General features: G+C 42.7%; 1 protein-coding gene and 1 long non-coding RNA gene across 2 annotated transcripts; both read right to left on the bottom strand.

Annotated features, from left to right (window-relative positions):
* Nucleotides 1-13,518: 13,518 nt before the first annotated feature.
* On the bottom strand, nucleotides 13,519-16,485 carry LOC115572821 (solute carrier organic anion transporter family member 5A1-like). The gene is made up of 2 exons (XM_030403286.1): nucleotides 16,373-16,485; nucleotides 13,519-14,936 (listed from the first exon to the last, which is right to left on the bottom strand). Exon 2 carries the CDS (start codon nucleotides 14,503-14,505, stop codon nucleotides 13,519-13,521), a length of 987 nt encoding a protein of 328 aa, XP_030259146.1. The 5' UTR covers nucleotides 14,506-14,936; nucleotides 16,373-16,485.
* Nucleotides 16,486-17,145: 660 nt separating this feature from the next.
* Nucleotides 17,146-20,231, bottom strand: LOC115573106 (uncharacterized). The gene is made up of 2 exons (XR_003982222.1): nucleotides 19,651-20,231; nucleotides 17,146-17,389 (listed from the first exon to the last, which is right to left on the bottom strand). It is a non-coding gene; the product is annotated as an uncharacterized LOC115573106 (long non-coding RNA).
* Nucleotides 20,232-20,244: the final 13 nt, after the last annotated feature.

Below are 20,244 nucleotides of genomic sequence, written 5' to 3'. Positions count from 1 at the left end.
AAACAATTAATCATTCACTAAAAAAGAGAAATTCCCATCATCACATCTTCAAACTACACTTGTCCGGAAGATATTCAATTCAAACTGAAATAGAACAGAGAATCGATACATTTAGGAAGCTAAAACCAGATAATGATGACAAGTTTTAACCCGTCAATTTATCAATTATCCAATATAGTTATAAGATATAATGTGATTGGTGCAGCGGCCGCAGTAATGCGGTCGTTGTATCGGTCTGTCGTGGTGAAGAGAGAGCTGAGTCGAAAGGCGAAGCTCTCGATTTACTGGTCAATCTACTTTCCTACCCTCACCTATGGCCATGAACTTTGGGTCATGATCAAAAGAATAAGATCCCGGATACAAGCAGCCGAAATGAGTTTCCTCCGCAGGGTGGCAGGACGCTCCCTTAGAGACAGGGTGAAGAGCTCTGTCACCCGGGAGGAGCTCGGAGTAGAGCCGCTGCTCCTCCACATCGAGAGGAGCCAGCTGAGGTGGCTCGGGCATCTGTTTCGGATGCCCTCGGGACGCCTCCCTCGGGAGGTGTTCCTGGCATGTCCCTCCGGGAGGAGACCCTGAGGAAGACCCAGGACACGCTGGTGTGACTATGTCACTCAGCTGGCCTGGGAACACCTTGGGATCCTCCAGGAAGAGCTGGAGGAAGTGTCCAGGGAGAGGGAAGTCTGGGTGTCCCTGCTCAGGCAGCTGCCCCCGCGACCCGGCCCCGGATAAGCGGACGAAATTGGATGGATGGATGGATGGTTATAAGATATTGTCTAGGGCTTATGATGCAAATGTAACATGAATTCAAATCCCCGGACCGGTAGGATAAATCTAGGTGGAAAACGTGAAAGGCAGCTCTACTCTCTCCCTCATTACCACCACTGAGGTGCCCCTGAGCAAAGGCCCTGAACCAGAACTGCTGCACTGGAGCTGCTCGGTGGCCGACAGATCAGACTGTAGCTTCTACTGTTCATGATCCATCCATGAATAAATAAAAGTTACAAAAGAAAAAAAACAAGCCATGGTCATAATGAGATTCTGTCAATATTAAATTGTTTGTTCTGCCTTAACTTTGTTTATATTTCATTTCATTGCCCTAACAGATGAAAACTGCCTCAGTGTGAGCGCTGCAGTTAGTCATCTGCAGAGCATCTTCACAGAAACATATTTTCTGAGCCTCCATCACGTCTCTCCACTCGACTATTACATCATCTGACTGGGAAAGCCAGAGCCTGGGATGATAAAGCAATGGGATTGAGGACTCGGGCTTTCCAAGGGGACCCGTCAGCACCGAGGATAATCCCTTATCTAGCAGGAGAGGAGGGAAAACCCGCGGCTGGCGGACCGCCGTGTTACGCAACATGACGCCGACCATCAGTTGAGCTGCCGCTGTGCAGATGAGCAGGAAACACTGACATGGGAGGAGCTGGAGAGAAAGATGGAGAGATGGAGGAGGAGCACAAACACTTTCCCTCATAGAGTTAACTTTATCACTTTGTATTCATTCATTTGTTGCCCTTTACAGAGTCCATGCACGCCGCTGCCCTGTTCGTCAGCCTCTCGATGGGAATTGACGGGTGATTAACAGAAGAATAGACATGGCAGATTTCACAGCCCATTGTAAAGACTTCTTCTCTCCAGGCAGTCTGAAAAATGTTTAAATATTCTTTCTACTCTCCATTTTCCTGTCCACCCCTTTACTGCAGACAGAGTCAGAGACATGTGATGACTAAAAGAGGAAAAAGTGTGAACGTTTGTCATAAATCAAAAGAAATACAGGAGAATCTGGAGGAGAAGGAAACTGAATGAAGGCGATGAAACACAGGAGTTTCCCAGAATAACTGGGAGGGTTTGGTGAGTATGTGTTTAGGTATCTTTGATTATTCATAGTTTGGCATTTCTGGTGGACTGAAGGTCTGTAACAGCGTTGGGAAAGTCCAAGACCAATTAAAATGTGCATAAAGCAGGTGAAATTAAAATACTGACAGAAACAAAAGAACGAGGTTGAGTGAAGTACAAAGAAAAAGAAAGATGCGTGAAGGAGGCGGGAGATGTTGATGTCGAGACGGCGGTCTTTGTGCTGATGGAGGGAAATCTTCTTCTGGTATCAAAGCAAACTGATTTTCAGCCTCGTCAGTGAGCATTTTAACCCGTTTACTGAACGCAGGCCGTGACTCTGATTCCTCCACATCTATATCCAGTAAATCCACCACAGCCGGAGGCCTGACACGGTCCGATCCTCCAGCGTGAGGCTTCATTTCCTGGAAACTTACATGGACAGTATTTGATCCAGAAATGAAAAATATGTGGGGCAAAAAACAGAGAGCTATTCATCTGTGTCTTCAACGGTTGTAAGTCAAAGTCGGTAACTGTGACAGTAGAATTAACTTCAGTTTACTCATCATGATACCAACAGTGAGAAGTTGATATAAACTGTGTGGCAACATTACAAAAAGATTGATCGGAAAATGAAAATAATTGTCGCAGCTCTAATGATGTGTGACACTTCTGATCAGACAGAAGGCTGCGGTTAGTTTGATAACCGTGAGCTGGAAATCAAAACATGTATGTCACGATTATCAACATAGCTGATGAAATTGTCGCTCGTTAGCTCGCTGACTCTGGCCGAGCCAACTGTGTTGGGTGATGGCTTATAGCAACAACGACATGTAGCATCATTCAGATCGCTCGGCTCGCCATTTTCTCCTGCTTTAAACTCAAAATACTGCTAAATTAACAAGCTGGCATTTTTAGAAAGTAAGCTCTCCATGTGTATGTTAAAAAAACAGCGTGCAAACCACAAATATCAGGCCAATTAATCCATAACAACCTCCTAAATACTGCAGTTCTGCGTGCACTTTTTTCATAATAAAAGCCAGAAGAAGACAAAACGGCTGGTCCTGATTGATACTGTGAATATCGCAATATCTGACACTATCTGCTATCTAAAGTTGGCCAAACCCAAAGAGTCTGAGGTGTGTTCAGACTGTATAGACCAGGGGGCCCCAAACTTTATTCCTTGAGGGTCAAAACCAAATGTGAATGTCACAGTGACCTTGACCTCTGACCTTTCTAATTCTAATCAGTTCTTCTTTGAATGCAAGTGAACATTTGTACCAAATCTGAAGACATTCCGTCACGACGTTCCTGAGATATCGCCTTCACAAGAATGGGACAAACCAACGGGGAAAATAATCCTGCGGCCACACCTGTCACTTTTTTAGTTTTTTGACATTAGCGCCATCATCATCCAACCTTCAGACAAACTATAAATCAGCCAACCAATTTCTCAAGTGGAGGCTGTGTGTTGATTCTTCCTGAGATCTTTGACACCGTGTCAAACTGACAGAAAGTGGCCAATTCTAACGACATACATGTAAAGTGATCCCTGCAGAATGTCATCCAGTGGGCTGAAGTTACACTATGTGCCTTTTAATACAGTACGCTGCATGTTATACAACAGGTAGATGCAGCCGAGCAGTCTGATCTGGTCAGATCTGGTTTAAAACACATTCTGGATGGTGCTGTGAGTCATGTTTTACTGCCGCCAACAGCAGCTCTTGCACTCAGCAGGTAGCTAATTAACCATCATATGTTGTTCTTCTTATCTGTGCACACAACTGAGAGGCAACTTTCTATTATAATAATGGATTGGTAACTGCTGAATATATTGTAATAATGCTCTAATGGCTCATTATACTCTCAGCAGGTGCTTGGTGCTGCCAAGGTGAGGGACCTGAGAGTACAGCGAGGCCTCTCAGGTGTTTCCGCCTCACTGACAGAAGTCACATCTGTGCTGATCTGCAGCTCTACAGCTCTGATTATATGAAGAAAGGTCTGGTGTTGTTTGTATTTCTTTAAAGTACATGTGTCGGAAATGGACAGAATTCAACAACAGCTCCAAAACAACATCTATAACTGCTAACTGCTGCTCACTATGTTCTCTTTGCTGTTGCTTTTGATAGCTTTAATGACTAGCTGCCATTATCAGGTAGCTCAGTTAGCCATGGAGCTAAGTGGCACTATTAGCTGGCAGCAGCCTGCCTGGATCTCAATATTGTTTGACAGGTGGAAGTCTCAGTTCAACCAGACTTAACACGGCTGGACTCCAGACTGAAGCTGACCACGGATACAGGATGGAGGCGATTTACAGCGGACCTGAGCCTGAACATTTTCACATAGTATTCTGTAAATAAAGGATTTATTTCAACCAAACCGAAGATGATTGTGGAAAGAAAAATGAGTTTTCTCCTCTTAAATTTCGTTTATGGCGAGTTTGAATGAACTGTGTTTTACGATGAGACAACAAGGTGATTAAACTAGACTTAGATTTAATTTTAGGTGTCAAAATATTTCCTTTCTTGACATTTTGTGAGTTTATTATGATATTAGAAAAAGGCCACAAACATGGGCCACGCAAGCATGAGCTGCAGTCTTGTTTTTGACCTAAGGTCATAACATACACATTGCCCATTTAAATTACTCAATCCCAGCAAAAGAAATAGTAAGAGATGCTATCTTGTTTAGGTTTGTACCGCTAGCAACCAGGTCGGTGTTAGGATAACTTCACTTAATTTTCAGCCTGTAGGTTTGTAGCTCTGAGGCTGTTGTTTATGGTGGACAGGGATATTGAAAATACAGTCTTACAACAGTCGACACCCGGTTAGTGAGAAAAGGACCTGCTGGACCAGCGACTCACAACAACAACACAGCCATTAAAAAGAGTGATAGCAGCTGTAAATAAGAGGAGACGCTGTGTGAGAGTCACTGCTGCAATCAATGTATAATGTAATTTTGAAATTACCGAGTTTTTTTTAAAGTGTTTTGAGAGCCGGAGGAAGACCTGAACCTCAATCAATAACCAGAACAGCTTGTGAGCTTTCAATCGATTTAACCTAAACCAAACATATAAATCAGGATTTGAGTTGCCAGGTTTGATTTTAGGTTTCACTCCGTCTTTGCTGGTTGACGGACAGCTTTTACTTGTGACAAGCATCAATTTAAACGGAACAAAACTGCAGCTGCATTCTGTCAGAGCTGAATGCTGGAGAGGAGCCATGAGACGCTGCGTTGGAGGCAGACAAACAGACAGACAGACACAGCTGAGGCCGGGCCAGGCCCGGTCCGTGGTGAGATGAAAGAGGGCAGACACAATGAAATGTTATGGGACGACAGCGTTGTCATGACAACCTGCTGACACAGCACTGTCTCACTACAACTTCCCAACGGGCCGCCAGCGCCGACATCGGATCTGTGAACAGGCGTCCTGAATGTTTTGACTTTAGTAATGACCGGCTGCAAAGAAGGGTTTGAATAAAACAATGTTGAAAAAAAAGACAAGAACTTGGAAACATTTACGGCTTATTTTCTTACAATATATTTGGCTGAGAGAACGAAAGACAAGATCTGTTGCTCGCCTACTGATTTGTGAACATTTCAATCTGAGTTTTGTGGTTCAGTCGGTCTCTGCAGGAATCGAAGTACAGAGATGAGAAATCAGCAGCCTGGAATAAATAACAAAAACCTCTGTTGTCTTTCTGCATCTGCAACCCAGCGACAGGAAACCAAACCTGACATGACACCTTGCTTTTAATAAAACACCGACCTGCTGCATTCACTTATATATGCCAGATCCAAAAGGATTTATGACCTGGTGGGTTTTTATTTGAACAGAAATTACACCATTTGGTAAATGGTAGCTGGCGTGAGTGCATACATTACGCTATTAGTGACCCTGGCAGGTATTTAACCACTAACTGTCTGAGTGAGTGCCTTCGCTTTAACCGTTCAGCTCCACGGGACGCATTTCACTTCATCCACCCAAAGCGTCTTTACACCACTCAGTTCAGCGTGGAGGGCTTTTACCTGCCGGTGTGATAAAAGCTGAGTGGTGTAAAGACCCTCTGACTCGCGTTCTACCCATTGCTGACCGCGGCTCGATCAATATTTGTGTACACACAAACAAACAGTTTTCTGGATAAACCAAATCTCAGGACATGTTTGAGGTTGTTGTGAGGACTGGGAGAGTGGACGTGAGGATATGAAGAACATCTGAAGCTCTTCAGGAGAGAAAAATGTTTCAGTGTAAATCTCCTTTAATGTCAGTGTCGCCAGTCTACTGTTTTTCCAGGAAGACTCTATTTTAACATTGTTATAATGATGCACAGTTTGCACACGCGCCACATGACCCCTTTAGATTTGAGGGTTTAACCACTCTGGTGATGACCTGGTTTCAGAACTCCCAAGTTTCCATCCGGATCTTAACTTCTTTTAGCAATTCAGAAACTGTTGGTTTGGTGGTCTTTGTCTGTGGCTTCCCCAGTCGACAAAACAACCAACCAATCAACGCTTTTGTTGGCAGGATTGAGAATGCGTACATCATGTTAGTGAAATATAGCAACAGCAATCATAAAGTTGTAAATTGTAAGTCCACTTAGAGAATTAACAACACTTTAACGGACATTTTTCATGCCAACGTTAAATTAAACTCACAACATACCAAAAGACACAAATACTGTGATCATGGCAGTCGATGTCCTCATCGTAAAACAACCACAACTGTTGATGGAAATCTATCCGACATGAATTTTGTTTCCACATTCTCTCTCGTTTTATCCTTTCATACACTCAAAAACAGCATTTTAGCTCACTGGAAACTGACATTTAGGAATTTCCTTCCAGAAATTCAGAAATACACAAACTGACACTGAACTACAATGATTGAAAAGAGAGAAACAAAAAGTTGTTGCCAATGTTTCATTGAAAATATTACCCAGGAGGAATCGGTTCTGTTTTCAAGAAAACTGCCTGCTGTCGTCTGATAATCATCAGGCTACTCTGAAAAACCTTCCAACTGGACTTGAACACCTCCAAAGTGAGACAACAGCTGCAAAACAAAACCCACTACTTTGAGAAACATTGTGAAAAGAGGAAATCAGAATTCTTCTTTAGTAAACACCTTGCACAATTTCCTGTCCGGCATCGAGGCAGAGTGACTGAACGTGACAGAAAAGCTCATTCACAACGATGTTTCTATGAGTAAGACTCGTCTGAGTTGACTTTGCACTTAAATCCTGTTAAATCAGTCAAACAATACCAGCCTCGATACTGTTACCTTACAGCACTATAGAGACAGCTCTGCCAGTTCTGTTGTACAGAACATGGTGTACAAACTCACGAAAACCACACGTCTGAGGTCACTTACGCAGTGCTGCTACATGACAAAGCATGCCAAACACGAACCGGCGCTGTTGGGCTCAGTGAGCACCATATTGCGTGTCTGAGCTGGCACATTCAAAATTCAAGTGGCAGCAGTGTGGAGCCAAACAGAGCGTCTCTTATTGGGGTTACAAAGCAATATTGTGCTGAATTATTCTAATGGATGTCTGTTGCGCCTTTGGGCATGATCTCATATGTAGGCTAACGCTAAGCAGGGCCAAAATGGACCAGAGTGTTTGTTCTCGAGCAGACAGAAAGTGTGTTACGCCCTTACAGGCACAAAACAGTGGAGTAAATCCAAAAACTAGTCCAGAATCAGGACCATGTCGATGTCTTTACTTTTTATCAGCAGTGTTGAGTAAATACAGACAGTCAAGATCATGTTTGGTCCATTTTATCCTTCTTAAACTTCAGTACTGGTCTGCCAGACATCTTCTTCACAGACCTTTTAAAACCTTTTAGCTTTAGCACATCAGAGCCATAAAGTCATCATGTTTTTTTTTTTTATCCACTTGTCAAAATTTCTCCTGACTGCAGAGAGCGATGACACAAACAGGTAGTCCAGGATGTTAAAAACACAAAGACGAACTGACACGTGATGGCGAATGAAACTGACCTGAACATAAAAGAAATCATCCGCGTCCATCAAATAAAAGGTGGACTATGAAATATTCCTCATTTGATCCATCGGTGTTAAAAATGCTTCTTCAAAACCCAGCGAGCAGAAAAGAACGAGCCAATATTGACTGATTACAAACCATTGACTTAAATATCGACAGCTCCACAACAGTGAAGCCGAAACATCCTGAGGGTGCAAAAATAATTTCTTACACTTAAGTTGCTGGGTTTTTGCAGTAGAGCCTGACCAATACTGGATTTCTGACCCTGATACTGTCATTAATATGTTGGAAAATATAAGACTATAGCAAAAACAGTGTAGAGTTTTTGGTTCCAGTCAATTTAAAAAAGTCAAAAATCTCTGATTCCAGATTCTTAAATGGATTAAATTATGGTTTCTTTGCTCTTCTGTGAGAGAAAACTGAATATCTTTCAGTTGTGGACAACAGCTTTCAGTATAAACTTTTATTATCTAATAATATAATTCATAATATATCTAACATGTGCCAGCTGCAGTGAGCTCAGCCTCACTCACATTGACTGAAGCTCTGCTGGATCTCACTGATGTTCTGTTGGCTGAATAGGAGCAAAACGCTGCAGCTGGACTGAAACCAGAACAACTATCAAGTATGTGTGGGATGGTCATCTGTCCGCATTCTTCTGGCCACGTGTTGGACCAGTTGCACCACCACTGATAGCATCATCAGAAGTGGCTACAAAGCTCATGTCTTGTGTGTGAATATCAGGAATAAGCACCATCTTTGTCCCGCTGTGACATCCTTTGTTCCTAATATTTGAGGACGGGGCAGGACCCAAACAGAATATGGTGCATTGTGTCGCTCCCGGGCCGGGCCTGCTCCCGGGCCTGCTCCCGGCGGGCACGGCCATCTGACTTTAGATTCACTAGAAAGTTTTAATCTCCTTCTCAGTTGGCCTTTTATCTCCATTAGCGGCTGAGATAAACCAGAGGACACCGCTGATCTGATGAGGGATTACCAGACAAACGCTGCAGATTGATTTAGGTTTGCATTTAGCTCGGCTCGGGCCTGAGCCAGGAAATTCCTCCACCTCTGCTTTTGTAAGTGCTTGATCAATCCGTGTTATAAAAGTGTCTGCAGAGATAAGGCAGTGGGCAGAACGCAGACAGCAGAGATCAGACATCCACAGTACAGCTGCAGATTTGCTCAAGACGTCGTCCGTCTGCACGCTCTCATGTTCTGCCACTAACATAATAACCTAAGTAGGCTAAGTAGCATAAGAGGCCTATCTGTGTACAGTCAGCCCTTTGTGCTCGCTTCACGGCAATATCAGACGCACCATAGATCCAAACTCAGGAAGTAAAGTCTGAGGAGGTCAAATCTGCAAACTAACGCTTCATATGTGGCAGTTTATGTTTCAGCTTCAGCAGGTTAGAAGAAGAAAAGAAGAAGAAGCAGAAAATGAAGAAAGAAAGTAAATTCAGTCTTTCTCACAAGAAAATTATTGATAATAAGATGATAATAATACTGACAAATTCACAAAATCTTTCAACGTTAAAGATATTGAGAACATTTTTCTGGATCCAAAGGTCCTCAAAGAAGCCAGAGAAGAAGAAGAAGAAGATAAAGAAGAAGAAGAGGAAGAGGAAGAACAGAAAGATGAAGAAGAAGAAAAGGAAGAAGAAAATTTCTGATCAATTATCAATGATCAGAAGAAGTAGAACAGGCTGGTGAGTTCAGAAAATGACATCACTTTACTGCAGTGCAGCCTTTAACCAGGAAATGACAACACAAATGTATCCAAGACCATAAATAGTCTCATATTCCAGTAAAGATATAATCTAGATTACTGCCCAGTCTTATTTGCTGGTCCACGTTTGATGTTTGATGGTTTTAAGTGGACGTTGTCCTCATTCCAGAGAGCGGAGGAGCTGTCAGCTGCCATTAAACCAGCCGACCACAGCAGCATGTTTCTGCAGCCAAGCAGCATTTTACTCCTGCTGACGGGGACACTCTGCTCTGAGCTGCTCGGATCGGCTCTGTGCTGCCGTTGCTGACTGTAAACTGTTAATGCCGGGAAACAAACGTCTTCATTCAGCAGCAACAAAAGCAACTGAACACCAGAGTTTACTGGTCAAGTGCGTCTCGCCAGACAACTTTGGGTTCTGAGCCAAAGAGGCTGGTAGAGCAGATAAAGTTACAACCGACAGATCATGAAGATAAATTCAAACTCTCCCATGATGCAATTCAGTTAAATCTGTCCTGACTGGTAAACATGAAGCATCATCATCATCTGGGCTCCTTTAACTGTTGCACAATCAGACATGCAGTCAAGAGGAAGAACACCACAACCATCGTGTTGCCAAATTTTCTCATGACTGTTTAAGCTTCTTCCAAACTTCTAACGATTAAAAAAAGTCTCTGAAATCATTTTTGACAGTCGTCCATATTTTCCGGAGTCCTGCAGGTGACCCGGTACCACCGACTGCCGGCTCCACTGATGATCAAACATTCAACAGCAATTTGGCAAATCACCGGGACAACTCTCGCTAAGGGTCAGGCTTTCAGAAATAATATTTATGTCCCACAGAAAAATCTTAATTTGAATGATCGGATATCAATATTTAAATTCCTAATATCCTCATATGGATCCAAACTAAACACCTACGATTTATTTCATTTGGCGAGTAAATCTCTGTCGACTCTCCAGCTCTAAATTTCATCATGTACGATGCTTTCCAGGTCGTGTGGGTTTGTTTAGGTGTCCACATACTTTTGGCCGTGCAGTATATGGGAATTATTTTCTTTTTTACATTGAAATTAGGACCAATAGTCTCATCTATTTTACTAAATTGAAGCCAAAAGCGATAGATTTATTCAACGTTTCCCACACTGTCATTTTTCTTTATGTTTCATGCTACAACCTCGAGGACGTCCGATCACGTTTCACCCTCCAGCCTCCTCACAGGTGACATCGTACCACCGACCGGCAGCTCCACTAATCAAAGACTCTCTCTTCTTGCTTCTCTTGTTTTTAAAAGAAGAAAAGAGTTCGGACCGGCACCAAGCAACTATGGGACTTTATCTCCCCAACGACAGGAATGCACATAAGACTTTCCCCTCGTTCGCTCCGTCCTCCCCCCTCCTCCTCTCTTTCATAACCCAGCTCTCATTTGTTGGTTTAATTAGGCTTTACCTTGTTTGAGTCCACTGGGGCGAGAAGCATGTGAAAGGGAAAGGAAGAGGGAGCGGTTCGAAGGTCACATGGTTTGTTAGGCTACAGAAATATCTGGAGAAAGTTTCTGACACGTCGGCCACGACGGTGGCTTCAGTGTAGCGTTCCACTTCCTGCATGACAGCCGTTCTGCTGATGTTTCTTTGAAAATACATCGCTGGGGACTTGTTTTAAACCATGAAAAACAACAGAAAGATAAATTATTAAATGGCTCCATACAGTTTGTACAGTGTAATCAATGTGTTTGGAAGCCCAGAAGTCTCAAATTGATTAAAAAAGATGTTATTCCCTCTCTTGTCATGCTTGGAGCTCGAGCACCCACTTCAGATGAGCTGCATGCTAACACTTTTAGCTTAGCAGCTAAAGTAAAGATTTGCACTTTATTAAGGGGGAAAATTACGTCTTTTCAAATCAGTTTGGGATCTCTGGGCTTCTGAAACGTGGATTATGCCAGACCAGCTGTATGGAGACGGTTTATGGGGTTTTTTTAGGAGGGGGGAGGTGTTTTTTTTTAGGTTTAAAACAAGTCTCCAGCTGCTCCAGTTGTTAAGTATAATTCTACAACTTCACCCAGCTTTCCACATCAGCAGGGGGGGTGAGGAGATGATGACTGAATTTTCCATTTTGGGTGAACGTTTCCTTTAAACTGCGATGTGACGAATGTGCTGTTGGACGCTCGCTGCAGCTGCATCTTCAAACCGCCACCTGCTGAAACGCACACAGCTGCTGAATGGTGAATGTATGTGCAGTCATACATTGTCCAGTCTGCTGACTGAGGCTGACCAGTGTATCTTTGGCCCGCGTACAATGATGTTTTTAACAATGGCGCGCTTTAAACTTTGAGGTAACGGTTTGTGTTTGGCTCATACGACAAAGCAAAGCCGGCCGTGTGCACGACAGCTCCACAAAGAATCGGTTTTCCCCAGTTTGGTGTGGAGGATCTGGACCGGGCTGCACAGAGCATCGCTGCCGGACTTCACTAATGCTCTTGTGACTGAACGGGAGCAAATCCCTGCAGGCAGCTCAACATCTGGTGGAAATCCTTTCCCCCAAAGGCTGGAGGCTGTTATAAGAGCAGATTAATGCTCGTGATGTCAGAATGACACGCTCAGCAAACACATATGGGGGAAATATATCAGTGTCCGCATACTTTTGGCCACAAGTGAGTCACTTGAATATTCAAAGGATGTAGTTTTAATGTATTTTTTATTCTGAAATAAAAATGGAATAAAATGTTGTGAAATTCCTGTTATCAAACTAATTTCTCGCGTCATTTGTTGTTGATAATTTGTTACCATTTGCTTAAAGTTGCTGCGCTAATCAAATATTTAATAGTTTGATATTTTCCTTTAAAAATGTCCTGTAGCTTGACTCTTAAAGGAAAACTCCACCACAAACCTGGGTTTTAAATAAATCAGACTAGATTCACGGATCGTGATCCCTGAAGACAACAGTTGAACACTAACCTGCAAAAAGACACCAGGATAAAATAAAGCTGTCATCCTAATTTGAATATGTAAATGACAGTAGTCAGGGCTTAAAACCAGTGATCTGTGAAGCTTCACACATCCAGATGTGATAATCAAACAATAGACCGCGTTCACAAGGCGGCCATTTTCCTCTCAGGGTGGGAAACTTGAATGCTGGAATAACAAGATGATGTTTGGAAGCTGACAAAATGTTTTCACTGCACCACTTCCCGACTGATCGAACCTCTCTTATCGTATTTTGAAACACCATCAGACAGTTACATTAGCCAAGAGCGCTAACATCAGTTGTTTTCTGATGGAAGCTAATGGGTTATAAAATATGTTATTCACTTGAAATATGGCGCAATGTCCCTTTATGTCGTCTACTGGATTGTGATTGATCGGGAAGAGGTGCAAAGATTAAAATGTATTTGACTTGCAACCTGGAGGAAATATTCTGTTGTAATCCAAGTCGCTGGATCATTTGTAAAGATGTTATTTAGACCGTATCTCCACTCCAGTTGCTAAGCTAATAGCGTTAGCATGTACCCCGACTGAAGTGAGCGCACCAGCCCGACTGCACATCGAGGGTGTAAATAAAGTCTAAATTTGAGATTTTTTGGTTTCCAGAGACTTGAATTTCACCAGACGAGCTGCAAGGAGATATTTTATTAATCTTTTCCCATTTTTAAAATAAGTCTCCAGCTACTTCAGTTGTTTAGAAGAATGCTGCAACACTGTTTTGCTGTGAAGCTCCCAAAAATGTTTTGTGGCCTGTTTACTGCGCAGAGTAATCCTGGTATGTTTAGCTAACTGTGACTGAATCCTGCTCTCCTGAATGTTGTATTTTGTATTGTAGTTGTATTTTTGACGTTCAGGTGCTGAATTGTGTTCAGTGTGAACGTCAACAAACATGAATACAACAATAAAAATTGTGTATCATTCAAACTAATCACTGCAGAACTGATTCACTCTGGATGGTTCTGACAATTCAGTGACATCAGCTGGCTGGTTGGCGGCGACTCTTACCTAGATACAGCGAGGCGTTCTCCTTCTTGACGTTGTCGTCCAGGTAGGTGGGTCCCAGCGTGTAGATGGGCGTGGATCCCATCCCCACCAGGATCTGAGCAATGACGAACAGCGCCACGTACAGGTTGTGCTCGTTGCCCTCCTGGTCTCTGGGACAGGAAGTGATGTCGACACGGTCCCGGCTGGCGTTGCTGTTCATGCACAGGCCCTCGTTGCCGGACGACGAGTTGACCTCCTGGATCTGGTAGGCCGGCGAGATGAAGTGAGGTAAGGAGAAGAGGGCGGCGCCAACAGCGATGAACACGCCGCCCACCGCTAGCCAGCGAGGCCTCTGGCCCCGCCCACCGAAGTAGCTGATGAAGACGACCACTAGGAGGCTCCCTATGTCGAAACAGCTGACGAGGAGGCCTGATTCAGAGCTCCTCAGGCTGTACCTCTTCTCTATGGTGGTGATGACGCTGCTGAGGTAGCCCGACACCATGAGCGACTGGATGAACGTCAGGTAGCACATGCAGAACAGGAAGCAGCGAGAGTCCTGCAAGAGGACGCTCAGGTACTTCCTGCTGGGCAGACGAATCTGAGCTAGCCTGGAAGCGAAAAACCCCGGGGGCTTCCTCCTCGCCATGTTTTTACTCCTACGGATCTCCGTGTTCTCCATGTACGAGCTCGGCCTGTTCAGCGCCGACTTCCCCGGCTTGGGCAGGTAGTTCGTCCTCGTCGGGGACTCTGCCTGGAACGACTCGGTCTTGGCCGGCAGCTGGATGAACTCTGCGCTCTCCTCCGCCGTTATGGACATCCGCACAGAGCTGGCCAGCAGGGTCTCCTCCTGAGGCCCTTCTTCATTCAAAATAGGCAAACTCTTAGATTTAAAGTCCGTGCCCGGCTCCTCCTGCTCGCTGGAGAATCCTTCCTCCTTCTGAAGGGACTCTGACAACTCTGCGTCCTCGTGGTCGGCCATTATTTCCAGTCAAACCCACCTTTCTTTAACAGATAGAAGAATACGCCGAGCCTACATTGACAGTTCAGGGGCTGCTGCCCATTACATGTATTATTGATAGGAACATCTACTCCCACAAACACAGTCTGGCACACAAAGAGGCCCAGAAAAAGCAACAATGTCAACCACAGAGACAGTAGACTCACAGCTTCTCTTATCTGCAGCCTCCCAGTCTGTTTATCTTCTCATGCACATTTGCCTTCTGCAACCATCTAATCCGGAGGTGGAGGCCGCTCAGGCCTCCTCAGCTTGACCGGCGGAGCTCCCGGGCCGGGGCTCCCTGCAGATGCACAACATTTCCACTCGATGGCTTCTCTCAGCAGGACGCTGCTGCTCCGCGGCTGGCAGGGATGAAATGAACTTGCACAGCCCGCGCCGCATCCCTGACAGCCCTGCCAATGAAGATCACAGTTACAATGTCACTTCTTTCGGTACATTAGATGACGGAGCCCCCCATCTCCTCCTAACTCCTCCTCCCCAAGTCAAGGGCATCACCCCCCCGACGTTATCACCGCACCAGCTGTCCTCCCAGCGGGTGAGAGAGGCTGTCATTTAGTGAATATATATCTGATTAAATCCCTGGAGACGCGTATGAAAAGATGCAAACAGGAAAAAAAAACAGCAGAAGTGGAGAAACGAGAGAAGTCCGGAGGTCTGATGGTGTGGAGCTGCTCGGATAATCACCGCTGCCCAGAAACACCGCAGTGCTCCGCTGCTGTCGGCCGCTGTTTTCAAAACAACTGCGGCAAGCTGCGCAGACAGCCGCCCGGAAACCGAAACAGCGCACTTCAAAATAAAAGACGTCAGCGTTGCTATACTAGATCGGTCCACAGATGTTCACGATAAAGCTGATTAATACAGTGTTATTAACGTCAAGGTGCACTATGTAGTTTTGAGAACTACATTTGAAACACAATTTATACGGTTTTACTTTATATCTGGCGGACCCTGCCACCTTTCTAGCTTTAAACAGTGTTCTGGGACCTTATTTTTATCTGCAAACAGCTTGTTTATTCCCTTATATATCTATATACATTTTAAAAAGCATCTAGTTAATAATGGGAAATATTAAAATGTTGAGGTGGAATTTCATCTCCAACACCACATAGTGCCACTTTAATGTATATTTCACGATAGAGTAAGTTCTACATTTGACGTATATTTAAAACTGTCAAACTGGAGGTAGTTATAACAAGTAAGCTAATGTCTTCAAAGTGGTGACACAACGTCGATTTAACGCAATAAAAGCTGAGGAAGTAACGTTATCGCAGAATTTCATAAATTATCTAGCCAATTTTTACTATTTTCCCTGTAGGTTCATGTAACTTGCATAACTGGCCAAACTTTTACACATTTCTCAATTAGCACGGACTATAAATGAATTCGGCTTCTGTCACTCAAGGTTTAATTTAACACTACATTAAACGAGTGCCAACATCGGTAGCAAACGTTAGCTAGGCAGAGCTATTGAGGGAATATTAACGTTACAGTTTATCAACGTTTGTCAATTATTATTAAACAACCAGCTAAACATCGCGTGCGGAATCATCCAGTAACAATTACACAAGCATAAAATGCCTTCTGAACATATCTCGTGCGTGTTTACGGCGTGTTCGGCAACAATTCAGTAAGATTAGGGGTTTTTGAAATTGAGTTTGGCGTTGAAAGCTGTAATATGACGCATCGATGTAGCTGGGGTTTTACGTTGAAGTACAGCCGGAAGTCTTTCTCTGCCTCCCAGCTAGCCGCAAAGCTAGCAGCTAGCCCTCAGAGATGACACTCACCGATGAATAAAAAAGGAATAATGGCGACACTTCGCTTTACTAACCTGACATTATGAAGCGACAACACAGTTTTGAAACATTCATGTCCGAGCCGCGACACCCTCTCCGAGAGGACGGGCGGCTAAAAGTGGACAAAAAGACACGTTCATGTTAAAAATCTCACCTACTAAACAGCTTCTGTACCGACCGGAAACACTTCAAAATAAAAGTTTGGTACAGCGACTGTAAGCAATGCCTTCATTTATGGTGAGTTTATTTCTCTTGCCCATGTTTGGGAGATGGAAGTAGAGTAATACAGCAGGCTATAAAGAGCAGAGCCACATGAGGCTGCACATTCTGAAAGAGAGCTGCTCATATAAACTTCATACACAGATTTTAAAATAATAAGGAACTCTGTTACAGCTCTGAATACCATGTAACAAACTGCAACACAAATCTATTTAATGAGTTCACTGTACATCTGTTGTGTTACTTTTCAACTTCACAAAGTAATGTGATGTTCTGACTAAATACAAATAATTTAATTTTGAAATGAGTTTATTTTTTCTTCTATATTCGCATTCAATTGTTCTGATCAAAAACAAAGAGAAGAACAAGAACTATTATTCTGTGAATTTTACATTGACAAACAGCCAGTTTTCTTTCATATTTAGATTATGAGTTTGTTTCCTTCTCCTTATGCTGTTATCAATGTATATTTAACTTATCTAACCCCTTATTTACTGAAATCATTCTAATGTTCTGTTTTCATGTAGCATTTTAAGCCCCCTTCCAACACTCAATTGCACGGTTGACAAACTGATAATACAACAAAAAATTATTTTGAGGAACTTTATTTTTTCCCCCCAGATTTTTAATACTTCCTATTTGTGGCTTTTATTTGTGATTGCGTCAGTGTTTCCGGTCCTCGCTAAGTGCCGCCGACTTGACGCAGCTGCGGATCTGTGGAGGTTTGTTGTGTGATGAGGACGCGACGGGCCGGAGGGGCGGAGCTACACACAGAGGAGTGAGAGATGATCCCAAATAGAAGACGAAGAAGAGATGACTTCACTGACACTCTCCTGACAGACAACAACAGAACAAACGTAAAACATTAATATAATCACTGAGTGCAGTTTTTAGTTATTAAAACAAAACTATTAAAGATGATTAAAAGACTATTTTCATTGTGATGACCTCAAAGCAGGACTTCAGAGTATTTCTACACTGTGGTATTGTTACTTTTACTTAAGTAAAATATCCGAATACTTCACAGGTGAACAACAATCAGACCAACATGAACATAATTTTCAATTATAGAAAAATATAGAGCATAATAAATAAAATAACAACTGTGAATGTGGAATTCAGGGATGAAACAAAAAATCTATATTTGAATATATACTATTTTTTAAGCCTTTTTTTTTTCTTTTTAATTCTATTGACCCTGATGCATGACTTTTACTTGTAGCAGAGTGTTTCTACACTGTGGTGTTGTTCCTTGATGGAGTCTGTGTTGCATTTCCCTAATTGTTCCTGTGTTTGTGCTAACAGAGCTCGTCAGTACGCAGGTCACCCGGTCAGCTTGTTTGTGGCTCAGGACTGCATGATGTGTCTTTTTGAGATTTTGGAGTAGTGCATGTTGGTTCTACCTCTAACACCCACAGAGACCACGACACTCTTTAAAACCTAAGGTTTCAGTTTGAAGCAGATTCAACCTGCTAATCTGCTTCTATGTCAGCTGCTGCTAAACCTCTACTGTCTGATGATTTTCTCTCTGTCGCATTTAAATAAGGATTAACCATAATTAGATTTGTTCTCTAATAAAAGACACAGACGTGCTAATGAAATGAAAAACTAGCCCCATGACATCTTAGGCTGGTTCTCCATGTCCCAGAATCAGTGGTTGATTAGTTACACAGACGTTGTTTCACCTACTTTTTAATAAAATGTTTCAGGTAACTTCTTCCATCACTTCTCAGGAGAACAAATGAGCAGCAACATAAATGTCTCTGAGGAACAATTTGCAAATTTGCTTTTCTCCCAAATTGTCTGATTAATCACTTCTCACATCCCTCTAACTGTGTTCCAATATTTAAATACTCACTTGGTGGACATTAAAACTCAAATATGGGTTTTGGGAATATTATGACATAATGTGTGATTTTATCTCTACAAGATGATGTTTTGATGATCATATAAATCACCTGTTTTAAGGACTAAATTTCATGTATTTGTTGCTCAACTGGTTGCTTGTAGTGGAACAGGGTTGAGATTTTAGGTTGGCTCTTTAATCATATACTCCTTTATTAAACCCACAGTGGGGAAATTAACATTTTTGCCACATATACGTATATTATATGCACTTTATCAATGAATGAGTGCATACAAAGGCACTACTCTAGCCAGCAGATAATAAACAACAAACATGAAACATACACACTTTGTGTATTTTACTGATTCACCCGGCAACAAGCTGAGTCACAGCTGCAGCAGCCGGCCTACCAGTCTGATTACCATGGCAACCAGCATGCCACAGCAGTGTGTGTGTGTGTGTGTGTGTGTGTGTGTGTTTTGCTGAATCACAGGAACAGGAGGCCACGGCATCAGTCTTCATACAGAATCCTATAACTGTAATAAAACACGATACAATAATAAATCTACATCGCTCTGTTCTCGTTCAGCAGTGTATTCATTACAGAATGTTTCTACAGAGACGATCACATTTACAAACAAATGCAGCTCTAAGTTTCTGACACTGGAACTGAAAAAAAACAAGATTAAGAATAAAAGGTTGATTTGTGTAATTCATCCATCTCATCTTTGTTTACAGTCTTTAAACTGACAGAACGTGTTCTCCTCTTCAAACTTAAAGTTGGCCTTTTTTTCGGTAGGTCTGTTTTTATTGTGTCTTATTGATCCTTCTGTACTCAGATTTGTCTGAAGGTAAACTATTTCATATCCCTGGAAACAGGTAGTTTTTCTGACTCTTTACAGATACATGGCTCTTCACAGTACAGCCACACTACAAACTTAGATGATGTTCTTCTGTAGATTAAAGTAGTTAAAATGAGCTCAACCTTAAACATCTACAGCAGGAAAATGACACATGATCGGAGCAGTAATATACATGGGTATGGGTACTTTTACTTTTCATATAAGAAGTACAATTTGCTGATAATATTTACACATTTTTACTTAAATTGTGTTTTGAACACCAAAACTTTAGCTTGCAGTGTATAATGTTCACATAGTGTGGTATAAGTACTTTCACTAAATCAAAGAGTGTGAATATAGATCAACATTTAGTATAATTCTCCATTCTGACAGTTTTAATACTCACTAGTTGTTCGTCGGCACTTGTGTTAGCATCTCCAGTCGAGCTATCCTGCTAACGTTAGCTGGGCTGACGCTGTTAGCATCGCTAGTGATAACACAATCAGCGCCTGCTTCTTACTGCTGTTCAGGAATGTTGTCGTCATAAGTGGCCGGACGTGAAAACGTTTGTCATCTTCGGTGATTTTGCCACAAACTTTCCATGTTCCTCCAGCTGCCTGTTTTTCTGCACCTCTTTACTTCGTTTTTGAGCGGTTTGTTTTGCTAGTTTTCGATTAATCATTTCTGCACATGCGCAGTAAATTGGGATAGTCCAATGTGGTGGAGACTGAAGGGGGGGGGGGGGGGCTGAAATTATGAGGTCATTCTAGCGCGGGTTAAAAAAAACAAAAAACGTAATTAAGAGCAAAAAGTCAAAGAAAATGTTCTTAACCATCAGTACAATACGTTTGGCGCCAAAAGCAATACACTTTGCCAATTAGCGATAATTCTATAAGTATTATGTGTTAATGTTGTCAATAATCAGTAAACTAAGGCTGCTAGGTAACAGTCACCCAAGAGCTGCCGTAAAGGCTCAGTGGTGACAACTTCCGGTTCGCGC

Source organism: Sparus aurata, chromosome 21, assembly GCF_900880675.1.
Source record: "Sparus aurata chromosome 21, fSpaAur1.1, whole genome shotgun sequence".
Taxonomy (NCBI): Eukaryota; Metazoa; Chordata; class Actinopteri; order Spariformes; family Sparidae; genus Sparus; species Sparus aurata.
The sequence above is the reverse complement of the archived record's forward strand: the minus strand, read 5'-3'. Positions and strand labels throughout refer to the sequence as shown.

What these genes read in the sequence shown, in the direction of transcription:
- LOC115572821 (XM_030403286.1), bottom strand. Translation starts at nt 14,505, where the DNA reads ATGGCCGACCACGAGGACGCAGAGTTGTCAGAGTCCCTTCAGAAGGAG.